The 25696-nt window shown below is 50.6% G+C and overlaps 8 protein-coding genes across 8 annotated transcripts; 4 read left to right on the top strand and 4 right to left on the bottom strand.

Annotated features, from left to right (window-relative positions):
• Window positions 1–1695: 1695 nt before the first annotated feature.
• On the bottom strand, window positions 1696–5401 carry ASPBRDRAFT_112360 (putative glycerol-3-phosphate acyltransferase Sct1; the record flags this gene model as incomplete). The annotated part of the gene is made up of 2 exons (XM_067616642.1): window positions 1696–1907; window positions 3535–5401. The coding sequence occupies 2 exons, from the start codon at window positions 5399–5401 to the stop codon at window positions 1696–1698; spliced, it is 2079 nt and encodes a 692-aa protein (XP_067484332.1).
• Window positions 5402–6682: 1281 nt separating this feature from the next.
• Window positions 6683–7703, bottom strand: ASPBRDRAFT_36279 (uncharacterized protein). Its single transcript, XM_067623474.1, has 2 exons — window positions 7562–7703; window positions 6683–7489 (listed from the first exon to the last, which is right to left on the bottom strand). The coding sequence occupies exon 2, from the start codon at window positions 7448–7450 to the stop codon at window positions 7073–7075; it is 378 nt and encodes a 125-aa protein (XP_067484331.1). The 5' UTR covers window positions 7451–7489; window positions 7562–7703; the 3' UTR covers window positions 6683–7072.
• Window positions 7704–8588: 885 nt separating this feature from the next.
• On the top strand, window positions 8589–9667 carry ASPBRDRAFT_36278 (uncharacterized protein). The gene has a single exon (XM_067623473.1). It carries the CDS (start codon window positions 8687–8689, stop codon window positions 9305–9307), a length of 621 nt encoding a protein of 206 aa, XP_067484330.1. The 5' UTR covers window positions 8589–8686; the 3' UTR covers window positions 9308–9667.
• A 535-nt stretch (window positions 9668–10202) lies between these two features.
• On the top strand, window positions 10203–12416 carry ASPBRDRAFT_50052 (uncharacterized protein; the record flags this gene model as incomplete). Its single annotated transcript, XM_067626472.1, has 7 exons — window positions 10203–10311; window positions 10435–10676; window positions 10734–10844; window positions 10904–11048; window positions 11100–11254; window positions 11334–11491; window positions 11546–12416. 7 exons carry the CDS (start codon window positions 10203–10205, stop codon window positions 12414–12416), a joined length of 1791 nt encoding a protein of 596 aa, XP_067484329.1.
• A 538-nt stretch (window positions 12417–12954) lies between these two features.
• ASPBRDRAFT_114136 (DUF3500 domain-containing protein) lies at window positions 12955–14338 on the top strand (the record flags this gene model as incomplete). Its single annotated transcript, XM_067616797.1, has 2 exons — window positions 12955–13171; window positions 13248–14338. The coding sequence occupies 2 exons, from the start codon at window positions 12955–12957 to the stop codon at window positions 14336–14338; spliced, it is 1308 nt and encodes a 435-aa protein (XP_067484328.1).
• A 2647-nt stretch (window positions 14339–16985) lies between these two features.
• Window positions 16986–18168, top strand: ASPBRDRAFT_24790 (FAD-dependent oxidoreductase; the record flags this gene model as incomplete). Its single annotated transcript, XM_067622092.1, has 3 exons — window positions 16986–17369; window positions 17428–17825; window positions 17886–18168. The coding sequence occupies 3 exons, from the start codon at window positions 16986–16988 to the stop codon at window positions 18166–18168; spliced, it is 1065 nt and encodes a 354-aa protein (XP_067484327.1).
• Window positions 18169–19050: 882 nt separating this feature from the next.
• Window positions 19051–20096, bottom strand: ASPBRDRAFT_190417 (DUF3425 domain-containing protein; the record flags this gene model as incomplete). The annotated part of the gene is made up of 2 exons (XM_067620228.1): window positions 19051–19820; window positions 19883–20096. The coding sequence occupies 2 exons, from the start codon at window positions 20094–20096 to the stop codon at window positions 19051–19053; spliced, it is 984 nt and encodes a 327-aa protein (XP_067484326.1).
• Window positions 20097–20521: 425 nt separating this feature from the next.
• ASPBRDRAFT_112415 (putative ABC bile acid transporter) lies at window positions 20522–25307 on the bottom strand (the record flags this gene model as incomplete). The annotated part of the gene is made up of 3 exons (XM_067616648.1): window positions 20522–22342; window positions 22392–24893; window positions 24954–25307. 3 exons carry the CDS (start codon window positions 25305–25307, stop codon window positions 20522–20524), a joined length of 4677 nt encoding a protein of 1558 aa, XP_067484325.1.
• Between the last annotated feature and the right edge of the window lie 389 nt (window positions 25308–25696).

The following is a 25696-nucleotide window of genomic DNA, read 5'->3' as shown; positions in this document are numbered from 1 at the left end:
CCGTCAAAGGGGGTGGAGCCAGGTTTTTGTTACTCGATGGGATTATTTGGTTCGATCGCCGTGGGTCTCCAGGGAACAATGGCGGCTTATCTGCGCAGACATTTAAAGCCCTTATCGCGGCCAGAATTCGTCCTCTCGCCTTCTTCATCCTTATCTCAAGTCATTCATCCCTTGCCTTTTTGACGCTGGTGGAGCCTTTCCGCATACAGTCTATCGCTTATCTCGTCTTTGCCTCTTTACCCTTTTTTCTGTTGCCCATCCTGGCTGTGATTGCTCTGCAGCTTCATCATTCTTTGCATCTTTCGCCTCTCTTAGCGTGCAATCCTTCCAAGCGATCAACCTCACCATGGAGGCTTCTCAGATCCCATCCATTGCCGTGATCGCCTCGTCGCGCGCCGTCATCTCCGGCCGTTTGACATCAGCCACCATTGTCATCTCTCGCACGACCGGCAAGATCACGGCCGTCTTTGATTCGGTGATCCCGGCTTCTGATTTCCCTGCTGGCACCCCCTATACTGATTATTCCCCCCACGTTCTGCTCCCCGGTCTGGTCGACGCCCATGTTCACCTGAATGAGCCGGGCCGCACCGAATGGGAGGGCTTCTACACCGGCACTCAGGCCGCTGCTTTTGGCGGTGTCACCACGGTCATTGACATGCCCTTGAATGCCATTCCTCCTACCACCACGGTGGCCAACTTCAAGGAGAAACTCCGTGCTGCCCAAGGGAAGTGCTGGGTTGATGTTGGCTTCTATGGCGGCATCATCCCCGGCAATGCCGGCGACTTGAAAGCCCTCGTCCAGGAAGGTGTCCGCGGCTTCAAGGGCTTCCTCATTGATAGTGGGGTAAGTATCGAGTCGTCCCTTTGCACTAGAGGTGGGTGTGCTCACACATGGCTCTAGGTTGACGAATTTCCCGCCGTGTCTTCCGAAGACATCCGTAAGGCCATGGCTGAGCTAGCGGATGAGCCCACGACACTCATGTTCCACGCCGAGATGCTGCCGCCCTCCACTGCATCCGAGGAGAAGGACCAAGCTCTCGATGGTCCCGCCGAGGCGTACTCGACTTTCCTCGCATCCCGTCCGTCGACCTTTGAGACTTGTGCCGTGGAGGAGATCATTACTCTGTCCCAGGTGGCCCCCAAACTCCCTCTTCACATTGTCCATCTGTCTGCCATGGAAGCTATCCCTCTGTTGCGCAAAGCCCGCGCCGATGGCGTCCCTATCACCGCGGAAACCTGCTTCCACTACCTATCCTTGGCGGCCGAGGAGATCCGGGATGGAGACACCCGCCACAAGTGTTGCCCACCCATCCGTTCCCAGTCGAACCAGGACGCTCTTTGGGACGAGCTGGAGCGCCATGCGGAAGATGGCGTGATTCAGACTGTTGTCTCGGACCATTCCCCCTGTACCCCTGATCTCAAGCTCTTGCCATCCGACGTCCCTGGCTGCTGCACATCAGATGGGGACACCAATCCAGTTGACAATGAGGGTAGCTTCCTTTCCGCCTGGGGCGGTATCTCGTCCGTCGGCCTCGGCCTCCCCATTCTGTGGACGGAGCTTAGCCGTCGCAAGGCCTTGAAGACCGCAGACGAGACCACGACCCAGCAGGCCCTGCAGGACGTTGTACGACTCTGCTGCACCAACACTGCCGTCCAGGTTGGCCTGCAGCACCAGAAGGGTGACCTGGTTCCCGGTCACGACGCCGACATCTGTGTCTTCGATGACACCGCGGAATGGATCGTCGAACCCAGCACCATGCTCTTCCGCAACAAGTTCTCACCGTACCAGGGCCGCAAGCTTCGTGGACTGGTCCGCGAGACCTGGCTGCGTGGCGAGAAGATCTTCAGCCGCGACGATGGCTTCAGCACCAAGACTCCCTCGGGAGGCCTGCTTCTCGAGAAGCGTGCTTGTTAAGACCGTTTCATCCCTCCTACTTGTCCCGAGTCACACTCATCATCAATCACCCTTTAGGACTGTTGACAGCCCATTAAGCGGATGACAAATTTCGGACAAACGACATCTCCCTCGACATATTTCTTTTCGCCTCTTTTCTGCCGCAAGCATCCTCATCATTTCATATACACACACACACGACCTGGCATGATACCCGCAACTGATGACTTACTACTAATGAGCATTCGCAGCATATACATCAGCGCATAGACTAGTATCCCATAAGCGACGGTGTAGACAAACATTCAGTTACTTGTGCACCTCGATAGACACGAATATATCATCGTCTTACTGAATATCGTTCAAACTATAGCTGTTAATAGAATCCAGTATAGCTTAGTAGTGTAGTATACCAAAGAATCGTAGTAGCATGTGAATATCAGTACTAGTAATTAAAAACGATGATCAACAAACCGTCGCCACTCGCCCCCGGATCGATGTACAGATTTCCCAAAATCATCATGATCGATAACTTTCGTAGATAGTTTAAAAAGTATGAAGGTATGACAGAATAACTCCTGCCCATGGATCAATCGATGATGATCAGTCCCTTCGCCCTTCGCCTTCACCGCCACCACCCGAAAACTGCTCAACCCCGCGTCACACTAGTTAGACTGACTACATCCATCCCTTCCTTTAGTCTTTTCTTTTTCGTCCATTTGGTTCGCTTTTCCCCTTTCCTTCCCCCGCACGTGTGCACGTCTCGGACCTCGGAGTTACTATCACGGACGGAAATCAGTATTAGTAGTTAACTAGCGATGGGATCGAGACTATTAATCTACTAAGTACTAAGCCACTTCTTCTACTAGTTAATTACTACTTACTTCCACACATTTTTGGAAGACCTTTCTCTCCTCGTCCTGTTTTTTCCCCTGCAGCTTTTCATCTCTTGTCACATGTGTCTATCTACCTCTCAGTTGGGTTTCAACGAGATGGGGAGTACCGATGAGACTACTTTCGTTCTGAAATTCTTAACCACAAGGGATAAAGAAGACGAGGTTGAAAGATGAAGGATGTGAAAGAATTCCATTTTCATTATTGGCATCGCCTAGGTCTGAAGCGAGAATCAATAGCCAAAGCAGGGGATTTGAATCATGTGAACAACAAGCGGTGAGAATTGACAAGATAACAGAACATGCTTTCGCAAACGCCGAATAAGACTACGCCATGCTACGGAATCCCGCTCAAAGAGATAAGAAAACAGAATGAACTAACATGACATGAAAGAAGACGTTTTGTTTGGATGGTAATTGAAGGGTTTCATAGATCGAGAGGTAGCTCTCGTCCATCCTCGGCTCAAACCCGAGACGACTATTTCGTCTTTTTCACCTCCTCCGCCGCACCCTCCCCGCTGTGAGTGCTGCCAGAACCGTCAAGCGACACCACGTCTTCGTCGGGGTCGATTTCATTCCGGACGCGCTGACGACCGCGCTCTTGCATCGAGACATGAATTCGGCGGTTGACTTCTCCAAGATCGTCCTTGGACTTGATAGAGAGGGGCTTGAGTAGCGTGTCGTACAAGTGGAAACCGGCGCTCCGGGATCGGCTCCGGCTGGTGCGGTCTTTGCTCCGGTTGCGACTTTCCGGCTCGCTCGGGGGCATGCTCTTAAGACGGGATTGGTAGGTGTCGTCCTCGGGGTGTTCGTGCGAGATAAGCTTCTCCGATTCGAAGTCAGGGAAGATCTCAGGAGCGAAGGTATCAATTACGTCGACTACTCGTGCGGAAAGGGCCTGGCGTTCAGCGCGGAGTTTGACGAGCGAGTTGGCGGACCGGGGATCGAGCGCCCTCAGAAGAGGAGGTAGGGACTTCATAACGTCGATACCGATCTCGCCGATACGAAGACCCGCGAACGAAACAGAGATCATGAGACCGAAGAAGAAGATCGAGAAAAGTGCAAGGGGAATCGAATCGGGGATATAAGTCCTGGCGTTCATCCACCACGGCACTACAGACGAGTAGTATCCGTCATGGCGGCAGTAATGGAGCCAGATCGTCACAATTACGGTATACCAGGTATAGAGGGCTGGTGCCAATCCCATAGCGACCAGAATCTTCCACGTTCCAACGACGTCGCGACCCTCAAGCTTGACAACCGAACCGGCAAGGGCCTTTCGCTGCTTCTTGACCGAAACAACCTTGGCGGTCACAAAGACAGGCCAGAAAAGCGCCACGGATGGCAAGGTTCCGATCGCAAGCGTAAGCAACTCTCCCACACGGTATAACAGGGTACCGAAGACGAGCCACCACGGCCGATGCGTCACGTCACCCCATTCAACCTGGTGATCCCGAATTCCGAGGGCCCGGAGACGACGGTTATAATCGGAGATGGCCTTCTTTAGCTGGAGGACTTTGGGTTCGTCTTTGAACTGGGTGTAGCCCTTGAGAAGTCGTCTGTTCAGTTCGATCACAACGGGCAGAGGGAGCTTCATCCGCAAAGGTTTATACAGTCGTCGGGTCGCTTGGATGACCATCAGCGTCTCGTGGTCGGGCGCTTGCTGGGTTACTGCAGTAAGTGCTTCCGTGATCGTTTCCAACAGAGATCCCACGGCGTTCCGCTTCGAGTTTCCGCCAGCCTTGAAGGCCTCAATTTGATCCGGGTGAACTTGCACAGGGTTACCGAATTCAACGACGGCACGAGAACGGAACTTGTTCGGATGGAAGTAATTCATGCCGCATGGGATAATCGAGAGACCGCAGTTGGGGTCCTGCGCGAGCGTTCCGAGGGCGATAATGGCAACACCGGCCTTCAAGGGCAACAAACTAGGACGGTCATGGCTTCCGCCCTCCGGGAAGATACCGATACAACCACCTGCGACCAGCTCGGAGTACACGGAGGCGAACATCTTGCTCTGATCGATGTGTGGAGCAACCTTGAACGGGGTACCCTTGCGCAACGGCTCGTAGAGGGGGTGGTCCTTGTCAAACTTCTTGAATGGTTTCCGCAGGCGGATTTCCTCGGGTCCCAGAATTTCCTCAATAGCCTGTTGTTCCGGACTCGTTTTGCCCACACGCGGAAGGATGATGGCGCCGCCCACCATGAACTGATCGGAAGTGAAGTCGGTTCCCCTGCCACGGACGAGGGTCGGATCGTTGTCAGGATCGGGAAGGTAGATTTCACCCTTGGCCGGTTTGACATGGTCCATTGATCGCACGACGGGAAGAGCGCCCATGCACCCGGCCATGGTGCCGATGTACGGCTCGCGCATGGACTTCTCTGCGATCAAAAACGAGGTTCTGCGACCGGCATAGTGTTTCAAGATGCGCATCAACAGAATGGAGTCTACAAACTGATTTGCATGAGGCGCGGCGACGATGATAACAGGGCCGCGTTTGGGAATCCGCCATGCGCCGCGCGAATAGACCTCGCGGAAGAAAATGTCCAGACAGAGGGTGAAAATCCACACACCGAGGTCGTACAACCACGGGATCATAAACCTGCGCGCCATGACTGCGTCTGTGATTTCACACTAATGCTAGGTAGTGGTGCACAACAGGTAGTGAGAGAAAGGTAGAGGGAAAACGAGAGGGGAAGATGATATGAGATGATGTGTGTTGTTTTTAACTCATGACCGCGGGGGACTTGATTGCCAGTGACGTTGAGGTAACAGGCGGAGTTTCACGGGTGCGGACAGCAAAAACAACGGGGAGTAGCAGCAGTAGCAAAGCGCGTAAAGGGAACAAAAAAAAGGGCCGGGGAAGAGGCAGAGCAATAAGTACCGCCTTTTTACGCAGGGGTTCTCCGCCTGAGGGGGTTCCCTTAATCCGTGGCTCAAGGGAGAAAACGAGGAGGCGCTACCGCAGCTTGCCAGATGGAAATGTCGCAACAATCCAGCTTCACCGGCCAAAGAAGCTTCGCGAAAAAGCAGAAAATGTCTTAAGAGGAAAACCAGTGAGCAAAGAATGATGATGTTCGGTGTTCACCCAGACTAGACTAGGCCCTCTCCGGAGAAACCCAAACGGGTCTGAGCTAGTCTCTTTGGGAGAGTTACTCCGTTGACTTTTCGCCTGGTCTTCAGAGGTGTACTGCTAACTGTTGGGATCTCAACGGCCCAGAACAGTTGAGAATAATTTGATAGGGTACAGCTGGTCTGATAGGCACTGATAGTCCAGGATGTGCAAGAAGTCTAGAGCTTTGAACCAGAAAGTACCAATCATAGCATCGATCTTGCTGGTCGATGATTCATGGTCTTTGGGATGCGCGCGGGGTTCTCGGCCGGCGCGTGGTGGTCACGTGGTGTATACCGTTGCGAGTAACCGGTTTCAGTCTAGCGTGCCGTGGACCCCATGTGGTTCGTTACGGTATGGTAAGTTTGCCGAGGCAAGTTACCCCACGTAGTTGGCAATGCCTTTATCTGCTTGGATGAAGCTGCTCATCCCTTGGTATTGTGTATTATATTTGCCTTAAAAGGTTGTGAGATCGAACGGCAATTGGCAAAAGATGCGAAAGAAATAGTATATCTCAATAATCTGCTTAAGGTGGAACTGACAGGTGCGAGTTGGGATCTTCCAAGTAATATAACAAACTTTGCTAATCTATTGTCTTTCTGTTTGCTCTATGCTTCCTTACGTCTCCATTCTTCACTTCCATTCAGCCCAAGTTTGATAGACACCTCCCAGTCTACTGGTAGTACATACAACCATTCCAGGCTCTCAGTTCCAAATTGATAATAGTGGTAAAGAATTAAGCACAGCATGATTGAGTATAATTGGTGGTTGGTAAGCGCTACGGGGGCCCGCTTGCTGTCTATTTCAGTCTTCCCTTTCACTTCAATGAGCCCCCTAATGCCCTACTGAGTCACTACACGCCCGAGGTAGAACAAGATTATATCTAGGCCAATGAGGCCAGTACATCATGAGTCAAATTCTGTATCTCGTTCCCCTGCAGCTCGGTCAAAAAAACACACTGCCGAACGAACTTGATCAGATTATCTACTACCTTCGATATGGTTAAAGAAATCCTTCATCGCCACATTCCTCTTCGCAATATATTCTGAGTTTAATGTCTTGGTTAACTTGGACATCGGTCATAGGGTTCAAACGTTGTTGCAAAAGACGAACTGAGAGTGTTATGTCCAACTGCTCAACCATGGATATCCCCCCCCCTCTCTATCTGCCTATCAACGACCATGCGCCAGTTTGATGTGAAAACTCATGCCAATGTCCGTGAGTGTTGTTACACCACAGATCAAACAATGATGATAACCTAGCCTGTCCTCGCGTACAAATCCGTTCCCATGTCGATATCCTGGTCCATCATCTTGCTCGTTGTTACGACCTTGAGAACCTCCAGGAGAACTTTTGCCACCTCCGTCGTCGTCGTCGTTGTTGTTGTTGTTGTTGTTGTTGTTGTTGTTGTTGTTGTTGTTGAAAGTGGCCTTAGGTCCAGTCAGATTGTTCTGAGTTCCAGAACCATTGTTGTTGTTTTGTGACCCGCTTCCATTGTTGACGTTATTTGCCTGCGTACCCCCGCCACTGTTGAAATTTGTGCCAGTCATCTTTTGTGGTAAAGAGTTTGGGGGAAATCCGTGCTTTGACTAAGGAACGAAATCAGTATGCTTCTTTCACGGATAAACAGATAGGCCATAACAAACAGAGGGAGTACGTACTATGATTCAATGGGGGTTAGAACGGATGGGCAAAAATTTGACACGGTACAGGTGGCCGTGGAGGAGATGCTGTACTGGCCATTGAGCCTTATATACTTATCTAGACTACTAGGGACCTGGCAATTAAAGGTAGGCCTTTTGGTCTCTATAATAAAATAGCAAACTTGAGATCTCAAAATTGCACACGGAGATTGCCGAAGTTGTATAGAAGATCACCCTCTCTATCTATATCATGGCGCTATTATAGTTACTGCATCAATCATTCTGCATCGATCTTACTGCGTCGATCTTACTGCGTTAATCTCACTGCATCAAACTTACTGCATCAATCTCACTGCATATTTACTGCTCTGTCGTGGTTCTCGCGTTCTTGTTGCCCATTGGAGACTTAGTCCTCACAGTTTGCTCACTAGGTGTTCGGATGAGCAGTGGGCATCTGTTCCTTGCAGGGTTCGTTGGCTGTCCGTAGCCGCCGGCCCGTGACTAACTACCAAGTTGGGCATTAGCTTTGAAGCAAACACTTGATCCGGGAGGTTGGTGGCGCCGTACTTTCGACAACCTCAAAGCCTGCTCCTGACACGCCAGATGGGCCCGGAGGTCACCTTCCGTAGTTAATGTAAGTGCTCACAGTCCGGCACCAGTAAGGCATCGTTCAGGTTGAGCAATAAGAATGTATTGGCCAGCGCTGGAGGTTGCGGAGAATCTGTTGGTGGCTGCTTATAGAAGGCGATTTCTCCTTCATGACTACACGCAGCGTCTGATATGGAGTGGGTTTTACTTGTATGTAGCATTCGCTATTGGCTATTAGATGCCATGTCTGTGATTAGTAGTACTAAGTGGCGTCTATCACATCGGCTGAAACTAGCAGACTATCTAATCCAATAACGTTATATCTCCTTACGCAGGCAAATCTTGCTTTCCGGCATATTAGGTTCATCGTAGCTACAATGCAGTCTGTATTGGGAAGGAGTCAAGTATACTCCGTACTTATTTCTGTGTTACCCCTCATGGTGAGGCTGGAAGTAGATGCCCCTAAAATTTCTCAAGTCCAACATCACGCAGGTCTAGGATATCACTTCTTCCCCTTCCATTTTACCCCCTACCAAGCATCAACCCCATCTCAGGATGTCAGGACTTGAAGTTATTGGCAGCATTTCTGCCATTATCGGAATTATCGATGCCTCGATCAAGATCTATAAGGGTATGCGGCAGGACAAGAAATTATCCGACAACTTCAAGGTAGTCGGGGCCCGATTGCCGATCCTCCTCGATTCCCTGCAGACATGCAGGAGTCATCTCGAACCAGCGAAAGACCGCTTGCCGGCAGACGTTTGTAAATCTTTAGAGCAGGTCCTTGATGACTGTGACGAAAAGGCCAGTAAATTGCGGCAAATCTTCGAAAAGGTCATTCCTGGTGAAGACGACGCTGCGGAAAAACGATACTTGAAGCTCATCCGAAGATTCGGTAAAGGGAACAAGGTGGAAGAGCTGATGGCATCGATCACCAAGGACGTCCAGCTCATCGTCAACAACCATGCGATCAAGTCTGCCAGTCCGAATCAGAACAACCAGCTTGCAAGGGTCATTCAAGAAATGGAGTCCCTCAAATCGGATACTCCGGACGAAAGCTCAGGATTCCAGTTCAATAGCGGAGGGGGTGCGCAAACCAACAATGTTAACAGCGGCAGTGGGCAGCAAATCAATAACAATGCAGCCGTGGGAACTCAGAACTTTGGTAAATATTAGATATTGTGATGGCCTCGTCGACCCGCTGATTGTTGACTTGTTTGTTTTGTTTGGGGTTTCTTACATCCTTTCGGGTGATGTTGGTCTTCATCCTACCGCGAAATTTTGGCCATGTTCGACCTCCTACGTACCGCAGACAAGATGAATCCATATTCTGACATGGGGAAAGTTATTCCTAATACCAGTTAGAGTGATCAGAAGAAGCAAAGAAGAAGGGGATACATCGGTGTTGTCGCGTAGATTTGGCATTCCTTATTGTCGATTTGAGGCACGGCTTCGAGGATGAACAGCTTGATTACAACATGCTAGATGAAATATAGGAAATATGAAGTGATATACGAGGAACTGCAGGTGGTAGCCATTGACTATCTATTCAATGATAAAGGATATTATTAGTGATTTTAAATTCGCCATCAACTTGGACATTCCACCGGTTAAAGTCGAGGAAGATGGCCCATTTCCTAGATTCAGAGGCGGGGATACTCAAGTGGGGAAGAATAGGGTGTCACGGCTGATATGGAATGAAACAGTCGATAACTAACATATCATCATCATCTTTATCACCAACATTCTGGAGACAAAAATCAAGGTATAGAATAACTTTATAAAGAGAAGAATAGAAGCATTAGAATCATGGAAGAGTACTACAAGACACATCCCCGCATATTAGCCGCCGAAATCTCCGCAATTTTCCCACTCGGATGGGAGTGGGGGAATGCAAGGTGGGCAAGTCAGCCGCAAGGACAACGAATAGGTAGATAGATCCTACGTAGTGATACTATAGCCTTTTCCCACTTGCCCAGCCTGACGAGAAACTCGTATAAAAAGGCAGAGTTGATTATTAGGATAGACGACCACTTTACTAGACTCATAGACAGACAGTCCAACAAACAGCATGTCGCCTACCAAGGAAGGCATCCACTTCGACGACGATGTGCCCATCTTGATCGTCGGGGGCGGTCCATGTGGCTTATTCCTTGCGTATTTGCTCGCCCAGCTTGGAGGTACGGCGTCATCACCCTCGACGATATAGCAGATTGGTCACGAGAGAAGCGTATTCAAGGCAGGACAAAAAAAAAAAAAAAGAAAGAGAATTGCTGACAGACTTCTTCTACTTCTCTCTCTAGTCCGATCTTTGCTGTGTGAACGCTACCCCACTAGGCTACAAGCGCCAAAAGCACATGCACTGTCGCCTAGAACACTCGAACTATGTCGACAATACGGGCTGGATGTGAACGAAATTCGCAACATTGGAACCAAGCGCGGAGAGGCGTTCTGGGTTAATTTCATTACCAGTTTGAGTGGCAGGCAGGTGGGAAGGCTTCCGTATGAGCGCATGGATCCAGAGGTTTTGGAGAGTACACCGACGGTATGAAAATATTTGAGCGTCTAGAGGATTGGGATTTCGTACTAATATTTGAGGTAGATGATTCACAATATTCCACAGCCAGAGTTCGAGGAGCTGGTCGCTAAGAGGTTATCCAAGAATAATCTGGTGGAGATACGGAAAAATCACTCGTTTGTTGGACTTGTTGACGTAAGTTTCCTCGGGGGGTTGTAATAACAACTAAGAGCTGTGATTGATCTTTGGTAAAGCGCGGTGACTATGTTTTAGCCACTATCGAGAACCGTGCGACACAGAAAGAGTATACGGTGAAATGCCGCCATCTTGTGGCATGTGATGGGGCGAAGAGTGCGGTCCGGAGATGTTTGGGGATAGAGAGCGAGGGCGAGGACTCTTGTATGTGGTATAACCAATACGTTGGATGCTTCACGGCTGACCATTATATAGATGAGACCATGATGACAATCCACATCAATGCCAATTTGCATCCGGTGGTCAAAGAGCGAGTGGGAATGCTTCACTGGGTGATGGACCCTGAAGTATCCGGTTTCATCATCGGATACGACTTGGGAGGGAACCAAGTCTTGATCTGCAACTTTGATGTGAGTTCACCAGACTCGAAAAGATTGACGTTCAATTGCCTGTTTATGTCGAAAACAGCCCCAGCTGACTTTGAACTAGGCTGAGAAGCACCCGGTGGGATCATGGGACGAAGCACTCTGTCGCAAAGTTGCCGATGCAGCTATCGGTACAAAGATCCCATACGACGTGCTAAGCTATCGACCATGGATATTGAGCAGAAAAGTCGCACTTTCCTACCGAGCAAACCGTGTATTGCTGTTAGTAGTATTGTACCACACTCTCCTCGAGTATGTACTGACATTGTCACCCAGGGCTGGAGATGCTGCTCATTCCTTTCCACCTACTGGAGGATTAGGATTAAATAGCGGTCTAGGGGATGTCCATAACCTTGCATACAAGCTCGCAGCGGTGCATCATGGTTGGGGTGGTGACAAGCTTCTGGACAGCTATGAAGCTGATCGGCGACCCGTTGCCTGCGACAACGCCGAGCAGAGCGTCAAGAACGGGAAACAGATATTTGGTCTTTTGAAAGCGCTCGGGACTACTGATCCGGATTTTCGTGTTGCAAGACAAAACTTATATCGCAACATTGAAGACCCACAGATGATGAAAGAGATCAACAGAGGCATCGAGGGCCAGCATGAACACTTTGACAATCTTGGTCTTCATGTGGGCTACATCTACGGTAATCATAGGCGGCCAGATTGTGCCTCGACATACGAGCCCGTTTGCGTTCCTGGAGCCCGTCTACCGCACGCGTGGATCAAATTGTTGACCCCAGACCAGATACGACTTCCCCCCATTGACTGTTCCTATGTATCTGAGTTTCTTCCCGAGGAGCTAAAACTGAAACAGTTCTCCACGCTAGATTTGTGTGCATTTGACGCCTTCACACTCATTGTGGACATGACATCAGCCGATCATTGGGGAATGATCCTCGAAGAAGTGAAACGGCAACTCCCCGGCAAGTGTAGTGGGCTGAAAATCGAGATGATGGCCCGGGGGGCAAACTTTGACCTTCAGCCTGGGGGTGGCGAAAAGTGGATGGCGCTGACGAGATTAGCGGAGGGCCAGGCAATTCTAGTCCGTCCCGACCAGCACGTCTTAGCGCGATTTGAATATCCGGGGGAATCTAGTGGGGTACTGGGGGAATTGAGGGCGCATCTGGCGTGGGATGAGTGAGCAAGTGGTTCGGGGTAGATGGGACTAACGGACAGACGGAGTTATGCAGAGCCGTCGGGATATCCGGGGGAGTGGGCTGATGCACGTCTGAGGGTGAGGGAGGCTGTGGTTTTGGATCGTTCGTAGATAGAATCACTCTGCAAGGAGTTCTATTATATCCGACGGATAGAGAATTGATGACCGTTCGCATTGATCGCCCATATGGAAGATGGAATGAAGAGAGAGACCGGCAATGGCGAGTGCAAGTGTGGAGGAACTGAAGAAGACAGAGTCGGATAAGAAAACAGCCGCTCTCCACCTCCCACACGGTGGGGAGGCGTGTGGAGATAACGTGGAGAGTGACGCCTCGGGGAAAAGATCCCAAGAAGTACGGAAAGCAGATGCCGATCGCAGTCTCACTACACGTTCAACTATAATAACTACGCGTCGCTGCCTGTCTCTATTACCCCTCCCCCTCATTCTTTCCTCAAATTCCCCGTTTCTCTTCTCCCTGCAACACTGGCCAATTCCCCCCGTGTCTTGTTGCAATCCGTCCATCATGGCCCACTCCGCCGCTGAACTGCAAAAACCTACGGGCGAGTACCGTCAATACTTGCCCGACCTGAGTCTGAAGCGCTTCCAGGTGATGCGCACTCAGGATGCTCATGAATACGCCCATGATTTCAAGACACTGAAGAACCCTCCGTGGCTGCATGCGCTGTACATGCACTGGCTTGATCTGCTGCAGGAACCCTTCAAGGGTGTGACCGCCGACGGTATGTTCTTCTCTCCCCGAACGAGTTCACCCCGCACCGCCGCTTTGAGGGGCCAAAGCTAATCAATTCCCCATAGGAAATGTTCGCCCCGGCTTGTTCACGCTCCAAGATGAAGGTGTGCCTGTTGGCGACGTCGTTGAGTCCGTTCAGAATGTTCTGTCCCTCGCCGACGACAAGCAGCGCCAGGCGCTGTCCTATCACATCGACTCCCCCGAATGGCGTACCTGGTCAAACCCTGAGTTCCTTCTGGCCCACAAGGGTCTGCGCCTCGACGAGATTGACAACAAGCTGCGCGATGCCATTATGAACGTCCTGAAGACCACCCTGTCCCCCGAGGGCTACGACAAGGCAGTCAAGGCGATGCGCATCAACCACTTCCTCGGCGAGCTGGTGGAATCTCCCAAGGTGATGAACGAGTTCTCCTACAACTTTGTCCTGTTTGGTCGTCCCTCGACCACTCGGCCATGGGGCTGGTCCTTCTATGGCCACCACCTTTGCCTCAACATTTTCCTGTACAAGAACCAGATTGTTGCCTCCCCGTGGTTCACTGGCGCCGAGCCCAACGAGATTGACGATGGCCCGTACTCGGGTACTCGGATCATGCAGATCGAAGAAGAGCTTGGCCTCCGACTGATGCAATCCCTCACCCCTGACCTTCAGCAGAAGGCCCGCGTATTCGCAGAGATGCACGATCCCGCCATGCCCCCGGGCCGCTGGAACCGCGATGATCAGCGCCACCTGTGCGGCGCCTACCGGGACAACCGCGTTGTCCCTAATGAGGGTATCACCGTCGACGGCTTCACCGAGGAACAGAAGAAATTCATGTACGGCATCTTCGAGCAATACCTGTTGTACCTCCCCGCTCGGGCCCGTCAGATGAAGCTGGACCAGATCCGCCAATACGAGTCGGAGACTTACTTCTGCTGGATCGGTGGATACGGCGACAGCGATCCCTTCTACTACCGCCTCCAGAGCCCTGTGGTTCTGGTCGAATTCGACCACCACTCCGGTGTCTTCCTCAACAACGAGGAGCCAAAGAAGTTCCACATCCACACCTTGTTGCGTACGCCGAATGCCGGAGATTATGGTCAGGCTTTGCGTTCCCAGATTCCTGCCGTGGAGGGACTTAATGGGAAGGAGATTGTGTGGGAGAAGTCCGCTCTGTGATGCGGGACACGTGTTAATATATGATGATAATGTTATGTGAATAGAGTGTTATATAGCGTACATACATATGAAATTGATGATATCCTCAAGGATGGCTATGAGGTTGTGACCATCCTGACACATTACTTCTCGATCTTAAACGATAGATAGTAGTATGCCTTAGGCACGAATCTCCTCCGGAAAAGCAACTCGGACCAGTCCATTGTAGGGACAATAGCCGATATCGGCTCTCGGAAAGGGAATGGACCAGGTCAGTGGAGGAATGAAATCGTTCAGGGGGCTAACTCTTCTTATAGGGATAGGCTGATCCCACACGGTCCTCATTTACCCTGTCCCTTCAAGTAGAGGAGATGAAGTAATGGCATCTATCTACCGACCTACGTAGTACTTCGGGAAGGGAGTAGATAGTTTCTTTGGTGAAACACCTCCTGTCGTGTATTAGATTCAAGTTTGTCCACAAAATCTCTTTTCCATCCTAGTCCAATCTGGTGATATTAGCTGTAGAAACGAGATACCCAGCGCGATTATACTGAAAGGACCTTACAATGAGCGACATTGATTTCCTGTGTATCTATTCGAATCATTGAGTTGGTAGAAACTGTCTGGCCTGGGCTAAGCAGTAGTAGTTACTGTGTATATTGTAAAAGTGCCATTACTGCCGGGTGGTTACGCGGTAGTATACTTACCTCATGGGTTTGTAGCAGTTCTGGATTACAATTTATGTTTGGTATTCCCTGTTTACGACAGTAAAACAAACTACTAGTTGTCAGACTATATTAACACCATATAATTGGGCATATCTATTATCTCCAACTGATAGATCCTAATCCATTTAGTTTGTGCCTCTTGCCGGTTACAGTCCAGTACAAATACTCTACTACAACTTCTCTGTCGAGTCTTAAACATACAACATCTATAACTCACGGTCTTCTGCTTGACCACACAATCCTACAGATTTGTTTCCGGAGATTACCTCTCCCGGCAGCTGAACATGGAATCAATACTATCCGGCATTAATGCAGAAGATCGCAGGGATGGCCAGTAACGTGACCAGTGACAACTCCCGAAAGCGACATCTTGCTTATCATGCCCGGCGAAACCGTAAATCCTTCTCAAACTGGATCTTCCCAAAGCAATGCAAGCAATCAAGCAAGCAGGTGTCACTCTTCTCGGCTCCGAACTGGGTATCCCTGCTGCTTTAGTGGCCTGTCACTCGTTTCCGTGTCTGGATGCCTTGTCAATCATGCACCAGTCGGGCAATCTGAGACTTCGTATACCGATTTGTTTTGGAAGGAAATGCTCCACATACTACCCCCGTCAGTTCTGGACTTCTGAAAAACGGTACTCATAAACAAACAGTTCCACTTCCAGTATCTACGGCTTGGTGTACCCTGTACGCAGGTATCCTGATATAGGTTGCGGCCTTCTTGATGTCTCTATGGTTCGGAGTCTCCAAACTCAATCGGCCGTGGCACTCTCGGTGACGCCGATGACCTCGAGGACTTTCCAATCACCAGCTGGACTACGACAGGGGTGAGGTGGCTGAGTGTTGAGCGGACGCGTGTATCCTGCACTTCCTAACAGATCCACATCGTTTACGAGAGAGTTTTCATTGTTGCTGTGAGAGTCCAATCCAAGCCCCGCAGCACGTAAGTGGGCAAGACAAGGCTATTGCGATGCCCAGCTAGAGTCCCACGCCCCATCGGGATGAACATGAACCATTGAAACTTATGCATCAGGCCATGTCAGCGGCAGTGATTGTCATTCCTCTCGCCTGTGCTCTTAGCACAAAATCTTGTTGAGAGGTGAACTCGCGGTGGACGGAGATACAACGATCGGGCGCGGCAGATGGTATGCTGGTATCACCCCTCCTAGACTCCAATTGTGATAACTGAAGGCCTTCGCACATTCTCATCCTGTCATCCTCGTGGACCGGATTGTTCACCCGCCACCCGGTTTCAAAACCGATTCGATGACATGACACGTCGACATCAATCGCCAAATGCTCTTCGCGGATCACCTCGCAAATACGAATCTACTACCAGTTTTCGCTTGTCGGAAAGGACCGCCCCATCAAGCCGTGTCGGGCATGGCGCCATCCACCCAGAACCTATGAGGGCTGCAGGTGATGCTGGGAGCTGACGAGTCCTCGAGGGACTAACCACACTGGAGAAAGTAAAGATAACCGGGAGGGAGGAGCATCAGTAAGGCAGCGCCAAATGAGGAGGAGAGATCGAGTTCTCACCAGCAGCGGCTCGACCCGCTAGTCGGCTCGAACCGCCTGGCGGATCTGGCTTCTGGGCGCTTCGATCCGAAAAAGTCCCCCATCCCACTGCACTTTTCCCTCACTAATGGCTCATGATCGCTCTCATGGCTTCCAAAGCGGCTCGGACTATATCTCCTGAGGGACTTGGGGTGAGATCGTATTGGGAGGCCAGCAAGAATATAATTTGAAGGCTCCGATGTCGCCGCCGTGGTATAAACCCGTCGTCCCTTTCGATGGGCTCTTGCATCATTTGCCTCTCACACTACTGTTCCATTCTTCTTTCCTTCTTGAACCATTCTTTCTTCCCCCATAACTATCCTTAAAAAGCCCCTGCTAACCCCACTTTAACGGGTAGCGGGCTACAGAATCTTTCTAGAAAAGATGGGCGAACTCCAGCACTATCCGGCCGACACACCCAATGTGCCCTTCGCACAACGCCCGATCATCATTCTGGGTGCGGGCATTATTGGCTGTGCTGCAGCGCGACAGCTTCTACAGAATGGCTTTCCGGTCATCTTGGTCGCTGAATATCTACCGGGAGATCAAGACTTCCGCTATGCCTCCGCCTGGGCCGGAGCAGCATGGCATCCAGCGGGCGGGATTAGTTCGGACTGGCGATATCTTCAAGCCATCAGCCATCGTCAGCTACTGAAAATGGCACAAGAAGAACCTGAATCCGGTGTCAGCATTGTTGATGCCCTGGAGTATGTTGAACGACCCCCTGCCGAAAACTCATCGGCATGGGGCAGGACACTGGCTGCCAAGGTAGGACAGCTCGCATGAGCAGCAACAGACACAGATCAAAAGTTGACATGAGACCTAGTGGCGTGACTTGCAACCGGGTGAATATCCATCAGAATTTAGCTGTGGATGGTCGTACGAGACTCTCGTTACTGATCCCACCATCCACATGCCATACCTGGGCAAGAAGATCACCGCTCTGGGGGGCCAGTTCATTCGCAAGCGGATAGAGTCTCTTGGGGACCTCTACCACATGTTCCCGGAGTCTAGTATATTTATCAATGCCAGCGGGATTGGTAGTCAAACCCTCAAGGACGTCCAGGATGACCAATGCTTCCCAGAACGGGGGCAGAACGTGTTCTACAAGACGGAGAACTGTCGCACAATGTACTTCCGGAACGGTCAAGAATACACCTACGTTATCCCTCGACCCATGTCACATGGCGTCATCCTAGGGGGAGTCAAGCAAGCTGACAACCTGTAAGGCCTGATCACGAACTCCTAGACCCTGGGGGACACCGAATACTAACTCTACCACAGATCCTCGGAGCCAGACATGGAAATCGCCCGAGATGAAATCGCACGCGCACACCGTCTCGCACCCGAAATCGTCCCCGAACATCCACCCGAAGACACCCTCAGTTACATTGTCGGCATCCGGCCCTCGAGGAAGGGTGGCTTCCGCTTAGACTCTGAGCAGCACGGGGACCGGTACATCCTCTCCGCATATGGATTTGGCGGAGGCGGCTATGCCTTTTCATACGGAGTGGCAGATGCACTGTGCAAGATGGTGGAGAAGGCCGAACGAGAGAACGTGATCTGATCCTTCTGTTGAGGCTGCAGATACTATCATGGCGAAGAATGCTGGCCATTCAGCCCTGTGGATGTGATGTTGATGTTGATGTCGACGTTGACGTGGAGTAGATTAATTAATTGCGCAGCCTTGTCGCAGCACCATTAACATTATTACTATCAATACAATGCAATAAAGTACCCACAGCCTAAAGTGGACATAGATTCATCATCAGTCAATCATACCAATCAATCCACCCAACTATGCCAATCCTCATCTCGGCCTCAGGCAATAATACCTCGCGTACCCGTACCGAAATAACCAAACCGAACAAAGCACCCTTCTATCATCGCTGACAAATCTATGACTTTGCCAAGCAGATCACCCTATCTGCACCCTCTGATTGGATAATGATTCTCCACGATCCAGGGAACCAGTAATTTAGGCCTGTCAGCAATGTGCATTAGCGTCTGTCTTGGCAAACTTGGCGACCGTATCTCCGGAGAGGGGCCGGGGGGAGTTGCATAGGATTTGCGTTGTGTAGGGGAGTGAGTTGGATCAGGATGCTGGTGACGATGATGTAATACTATGTAGTGGTGTTGCTGTTTTTAGATTTTAGATTGAGTGTTTATGCTTATTTATCTGTCAGTGGTATTTGAGTGCATACATACTATGCGTTGGTAGTACTAGTCTTGTTTGTACTACTACTTGCTTTTTAGTATGGAGATACCGGATTGATGATTGTTCGTGCGTATGTACTACTTACTTATCACTAATTATCTACGACCAGTAGGTAATATGTGTAGTTGCTTCGGAGAGAATCTGGAGAGAAAAGAAAGGATGATCATCAAGCATTATATTCAATCCATTCATCACTCATCACTATTGACAGCTAACACGATACTTGTATCCCTATAAATACCGAATAATCATCTTCTCCCCCCTCTTCTGCCTCCACCGATTCGTACTTTTCAACAACTCCGGACACCCCCTCAGCACCCACGGCCACTTCCTTATAAACTGCTCTGTGACCTCCCAATTCGCCGGATCCGACGGCTCCCCCCACACCAGCAAACTACACGTATCCGACGCATTATCCCAAAACCCCATCACATCATGGCAGAGTTCATCATCATCGAACCGATCGATCATCAAGCACAGATTATCCCGGAGGCGTGGCAGGGGAAAGAAATCCAACCACGGGTGATGCGGCACCTGCATCTGGATCTTCGTCGGACGCAGACTCACAGGGAGTCTCTTTTCCTGGATGACCTCCGGAGGTAAGGTGTTGAAGACGGAGAGGGCATCGTCGTCGTCACACCAGGTGGTTTGATTGCCAAAGCCGAGCACGCTCATGTTGGTCATGAAGGCGCGGAAGACGTTGAGTTTGCTCAGCGTGAGGAGGTGGTCGGCGGAGGGGGAGCCCCGGAAGTAGCTTTCGTAGGCGACCCGGGCGAAGTGCTCGAATATCCGCCGGATGTTTTCCGGTTTGGAGGCTTCCCTACTTAGGGTTTGGCGGGTGAGGATCTGGGAGGAGTTGGAGTCTGGGGAGGAGGAGGATGGTGATGACGATGAGTTGCCTTGCTCATTCTTGTTGTTGATGCCTAGCGGTGATTGTGATGAGGATGACCGTATGACCAGGGCATTATTATTGCTGCTGCGTTCGGCTTGTTTCCGTTTCCCTGGAATTATATGTGTCAGCTGAGATTGATGATAGGTGAGTAAATGATGGGAATGCTCTCACGGTATGCTCGTTGGTTCAGCCGGTTCTGTCGTCGCCGGCGTTCCTTGCGGTCGCAGAGACCAGCCCAGTCATCTTCAGGGTCCACTTGAGCGGCGGCGGTAGCAGCAGCAGCAGCGGGGGTTACCACGGGGAGTGGCGGTGGTGAGGAAGACTGCGTGGCTATCTCCGTCTTGATGTCTTGACTAGTCGGCGACCGTAGCAAGTCCGATCCCATGTGAGAGTGTCTGAATTGGATGAATTCCTATACGGAGGAGAGGTGGGAGATGATAATGACGATGGGAGATGATGGAAGAAAGGGAATGCCGCTATAACGGAGTAGGAAAGGCAAGTCGAAATCCCATGAAAAGAGCAGGTCCGCCGGAGCTTTTAAAGTCCAGCGCTGCGACGGTTTCGAAGGGTTTCAAGGACACTAACCGGAAGGGTCGTAGAGGTTGTTCATCATACATCAGGTATGGTTTTGTAAATACCAAGTAAGAATACGATACTGCATTCTGCGTCGCTGATAACCCAACAAGAATTGTTAACGTCGAAGAGACATCCTCAGCAATCAGTAGAGGACGCCCTTACTGTACATATCAATTAGTATACACAAATTCCACCCAAAACGCTAACCATGCTGAACAAAATAAAGCCATAACTTCAAGCTTCTGTTTCTTCTCCCTTGATGACTCGCTCCAGATGTGCTCGCTCTCCACTGTTCTCCACCAGATTTCGAAACACACCTCCCTCAATCTCAAGCAACTCCTGCGGTGTGCCAAACTCCACGGCCTTACCGGCGTCCATCACCAAAATTCGATCAAAGTCCGCAACAGTGCTGAGTCGGTGCGCAATGACAAGAAGCGAAGTAGCATTGCGTCCAAACTCTTCTCGAATGGACCGCTGGATCAACGTTTCGGTCTCCATATCTACGGCTGAGGTGGCCTCGTCTAGGATCATGATCTTCGGTTGGGACACTATGGCTCGCGCAAGGCAAAGTAGTTGCCGTTGACCCTGGGAGAGATTGAGCCCTCCTTGCGAGACGATCGATGACAACGAGGCGAAGAAGTTGCTTGATTTGACCGGTTCGGAACTCGAGTTCGCGGATGACGATGGCAACGTGCCGCTGTCGCTCAGTGGCTCGCTACTCGAGTGCGACGCCAGGGTCAACGTATCCTCGAACGAGATGAGATGTACCCGCTCGAGGGCATTGTAGAGTTCCAGATCACTATACTCATCGAACGGATCTAGATTGGACCGCAGCGTCCCCGAAAAGAGGACCGGGTCTTGAGGTATGATTGCAAGACGGCTGCGCAATGCTTCCAGCTTGAGCTGCGAGATATCCAGCCCATCAATCAGTACGCGCCCCTGTCGGGCCTCGAGGAAGCGGAACAATGCCAGGGTTAGCGATGATTTTCCAGCACCGGTACGTCCAACAACGCCCACTCGTTGGTTATTCTCCATAGTGAAGCTGAGCCCGTCAATCACAGGGGGCAGATCGGGGGCGTAGCCCACGACCAAATCCTCAACTTCGACTTTCCCACGCGTGGGCCATGCTGCTGGCGGATTATGGCCCCCTTGCTCCTCAAGCTCAATGCTGGAGTATTCCAACACCCGCTCAGTAGCGTTCATGTCTGTCTCCACATTTGCATAGAAACGCAGACCCATCGACACGGCATAGTTGTATTGTAAAGCAAATGTCATGGCAAAGCCTGCCAGTGCCGGAGAGATGCTGGGCACGTATACAACCAAGGCTGCTGTCATACCGGCCAGTACGGCTCCCGCGACACTCATCCGAAATGATAGCCAGCGGTCCAGAAGCCAGAGATACCACGCCGCCTGAGCATGGCGATCGATGCGAGCGTACATGTCTTTTATATAGACGTCTGCTTTGTTGAAAGCTCGAATTGTCGTGAGCCCAGAAAGACTGGACCCGAACCGTTCCAGGACAGGACTTTTAGCGGTACTTTCCAGTCGTTTAATTTCGCGCATTCCCGTAAGATAGATCTTGGAGAGTCGAAAGCATAGGATCAAAAGAATACAGGCAAGCACCAATAGCACCGGTGAGACCAGCACTCCTGCTGCTAGTATACTGCTCAGCTCTAGCGCCTTGAACACAAAGTGCCCAATATCATAACCGAGCCTCCAATCAAGAATATACATGTCAGATGTAAATCGGTTGAGAATCCGGCCGAGAGGCACCGTATCTAGCCACCGCAGCGGTGATCGCAGTACAGCTGCCAACAAGTCGTCGAAGAGTCGCTGAGAAGACTCCATTGAGGCGAGGGCAAGTGCCAAAGTCCTCAAAGTCCCAATAAGACATGCGGCTACTGAAAAGCATACATAGATGGTGAGATAGAACATGGAATCCTTGTCGACAAAATGTCTGCTGATTTGGTTTGTTCGGGATTGTAAGGTACTATCTGGGTATGTTGGGCGAGATGACGACGTGGACGAGTCTGTCCAGACGCTTATCCACCAAGACTGAGAATGGTTAATTGTAATCCGTGAATGGGGAGATATGGGCACTTACTCTTCCGACTAAAAGCGCCATGAATGCGACGTAGGCCAGAAACGTTGTCATCCACAAGCGTAGGCACCTTCCCTTGGTCATGTATGTTGTGTACACTTGCATGGATACGGCTCCTTTTTCACGCCTTTCATCTTCAGTGAATTTCCTTGGGGTCTCCGTGACACTTGCTACTGAGAAGCCTGATTCAGTAGAGACACGCTTCATCGCTGACAGAGGCTCTTCGTCTACTACGTCGGACTTCCGACCATTTGATGAATGGGTTGAATCGCCCAGCAAGTCTACCAAGATCTGGGTGGCTGCCAACTCATCCACTGTCCCAGCATGCATGGTGAGCCCGTCCGACAGGATGACACAGTAGTCGGTTCGAGACAGACACAACCCAAGATGATGTGTGACAAGGATTCTGGTCCTGCCTTGGCCTAACTTGCCGATAAGGGCATGCTCATAGACGTGGCGCCCAGTTTCAGCGTCAAGTGCACTGAATATATCATCCATGACCAAGATTCCGGCACGGGAATAAAGAGCACGCGCAAATGAGATCCGCCAGCGCTGACCACCACTTAGATTAATTCCATTTGCACCAATGTCAGTTAGATCGGCATCTGGAAGCATCGCAATGTCTTTCTTCAAGCCCGCCGCGTGAATTACTTTGCGGTATCGATAGCGATCGAACGGAAGGCCGAAAAGGATATTGTCCTTGATAGTGGCATTCTCCAACCAGGGGTTCTGAGCAACATATGCGATAGCCGAGTCAATGATCCAGTTGTGGCGAGTGGCTCGCTGATCGTATGTCCTTTTTACAGAAGGAGCATGCGGTACTGCCACAGTCCCAGACAAAACTTCACATTCTCCTATGATTGAGGCTAAAAGGAGGCTTTTGCCCGATCCAGTTTTGCCTGCAATTACACTTAGACCTCTGGGAGGAAATTGCAAGTTGAGGTCTCGGAGCAAAAAACGCTGGTCGAACTCGGCACCTTCTTCTCCAGGCCATGCAATCGTTGCATTGTGGAAGGAGATCTTGTCGACGGCGGACGTATGGAGGGACTTTTCAGACGAGTCCAAATATCGTTCGATGCGATCTGCGCTAATTTTGGCCTCCATTCCTTTCGAAAGTAAGTCAGGCAAGCTTCCCATCGCCGACTCTAAGGAGCCGAATATGGAAAGAGTCGTAAAGGCAACGGAGGCAGAAAGCTCGCCACGGGTTAGGGTATATACTGTCAAGGAGACGGCAGACAGCATCAGAGGTCCCATAATCCACACAGACACCATGCCAATAGTGTATAGTGAGGTTTGCCAGAGAAGATTCAATTCAACGCGGCGCTTCTCCTTTATGCGGGCCTGCCATTGCTGCTCTAATGCCGAAAATTTGATTTGGCGGATTCCGTGTAGAACCTCTGCTACAGCCCCCATCCGTTTGTCGCTTGCCTTCATGTATTCTTCTTGTGCTGTAGAGTAGTTCTTCGTCAAGTAGGCGTTCATAGGGGCCACAAGAAGAGCAGTTGCAACGCCAGCTAATAGGCTTGGCCATCCTATTAGATGGACTAAGAAGGCACCTCCTATAAGCAGCCGAATAACACATGAAGGTATCAAGTAGTTGAACATGACAAAATCTGCAATGCGTTTCGAGTCCACCGAAGCAAGATTAATAGGACTCTGGCTGCCGACGTCCTTCTGAAGTTCCTCTTCACCGTGGCCCTCTCCTTCCATTTTCTCAGACGATATCACTTGCTTGATATCCTTACACCTCATTGACTTGGCAAATACGAGCGCTGAAAGACCTTCGTAGATGGGTATCCAAAGCTTTGCATATATGATCCACCAAAGCCACGATTCGATGCTGGAGGAGAGAATGAGAACCGTTCCCAGCCCGAACACCCAAGCCCATGCCTCATTAACATCCTTAGAATTCATGGTAGGGTTGAAAGAGCGATTCTCAAGCGCTTTCAATATCCCGTACATTGCTGCTTGCGGGCCGAAACTTAGTATGCAGATGATCATGCTAAGCGATGACTGAAGAATGAGTGAACGTTGGTGCGCCACCACGAGGGACTTCCAGAGTGCTCGCGAACCGCGCATACGATCGAGACGTGAATGGAGAGTTTGTGAACGTGTATCGAAGGGCATCTTGGGAAGGTCATCGAGTTCCAATCCTCCATTGGCGATCGCATGTTTTAAGAGATTGTTGACCCAGCTGAAGGTGAACCGTTCCATAGCACTGACAGTGCGCTCTTGGTCGACGACCTGGCCGTCGTGGTACACATCTGGGCGACGAGGAAGCAGAAGACAGAGAACAGCTCTGGAGCAGGATATCCCGAGTAAGCTTGTTGTTAATCCTACTGACACAGCATCTAGGCGTTGCCCAGCACTCCAGACCAGACCAATCTCCATACAAGGGATTATGGCGGCGAGTAAGCTAGCCCCAAATCCATATATTCCTAACATGTACCGCCTGGTAGGTGCTGGCTCAACCAAGAAGCCAATCGCTTGTATGCACATAATTCCCTAAACCCGAACTGTCCGTCAGAGATCAAGCCAAGGAAGAAATTCAGCTGTCGGACTCACCCAGCTCCCCATCTCCAGGCAAAACGGAACAATCAAGACATGTTGGCCCTTCGTTATAGAAATGACAGCCTGTGTCAATGATATCCCAAACCCGGTGACTGACAGAGCGACTATGCCGAGTCTCTGCCAAAGATCCGAAAGCCCTTCCAATGCTTCATTGCTAGCCACCCCGTCCTTATCCTCATAGCCAGGTCTGTCGAAAACATGTGCTCCAGGCAATTGGATTGGAGGTGTTTCTTTGATATGCAGGAATCGCCGAATTATGCCGAGTGATGCAGGGACACTACAGCCTGAAACCAGTAGCAGACCCAAAGCACCTATAGCAATGGACGCAATGTCCTCGTTTGATGCCATCCTACATGGAGGCCGAACCACATTCGCTGCTGTAGACCGGAGGATTGATAGTGGCGAAATTAGTTGAAGGTGTTCAAGATCAAATTCACCATTACTTTGAGAAGTGTTTTGTTCCCACGGGCCAATGTAGAGCCTGCATTCCACCTGCATTCTTATTGCGTGCCTTGCATCAAAGGGGGGAGCGGCCACGATCGCGTACCAACATCACGGTTGGCAGAAACACAGAAGCGAAGCCCCTACTTATAAGACGCCTAAATTCTGTATTCTCCGCGATCTCGTGTGGCACTATTGCGGCAACAGCACGGAAATATTTGAAAGAGTCAGTAATCTAGGTGTACAGTGTAACAGTCGACCCATCCATATGACCACAGTGAGGATGGGTCTGTCAT

The sequence above is a fragment of the Aspergillus brasiliensis genome (genome assembly GCF_001889945.1).
Source record: "Aspergillus brasiliensis CBS 101740 unplaced genomic scaffold ASPBRscaffold_1, whole genome shotgun sequence".
In the NCBI taxonomy this organism is placed as follows: Eukaryota; Fungi; Ascomycota; class Eurotiomycetes; order Eurotiales; family Aspergillaceae; genus Aspergillus; species Aspergillus brasiliensis.
The sequence above is the reverse complement of the archived record's forward strand: the minus strand, read 5'-3'. Positions and strand labels throughout refer to the sequence as shown.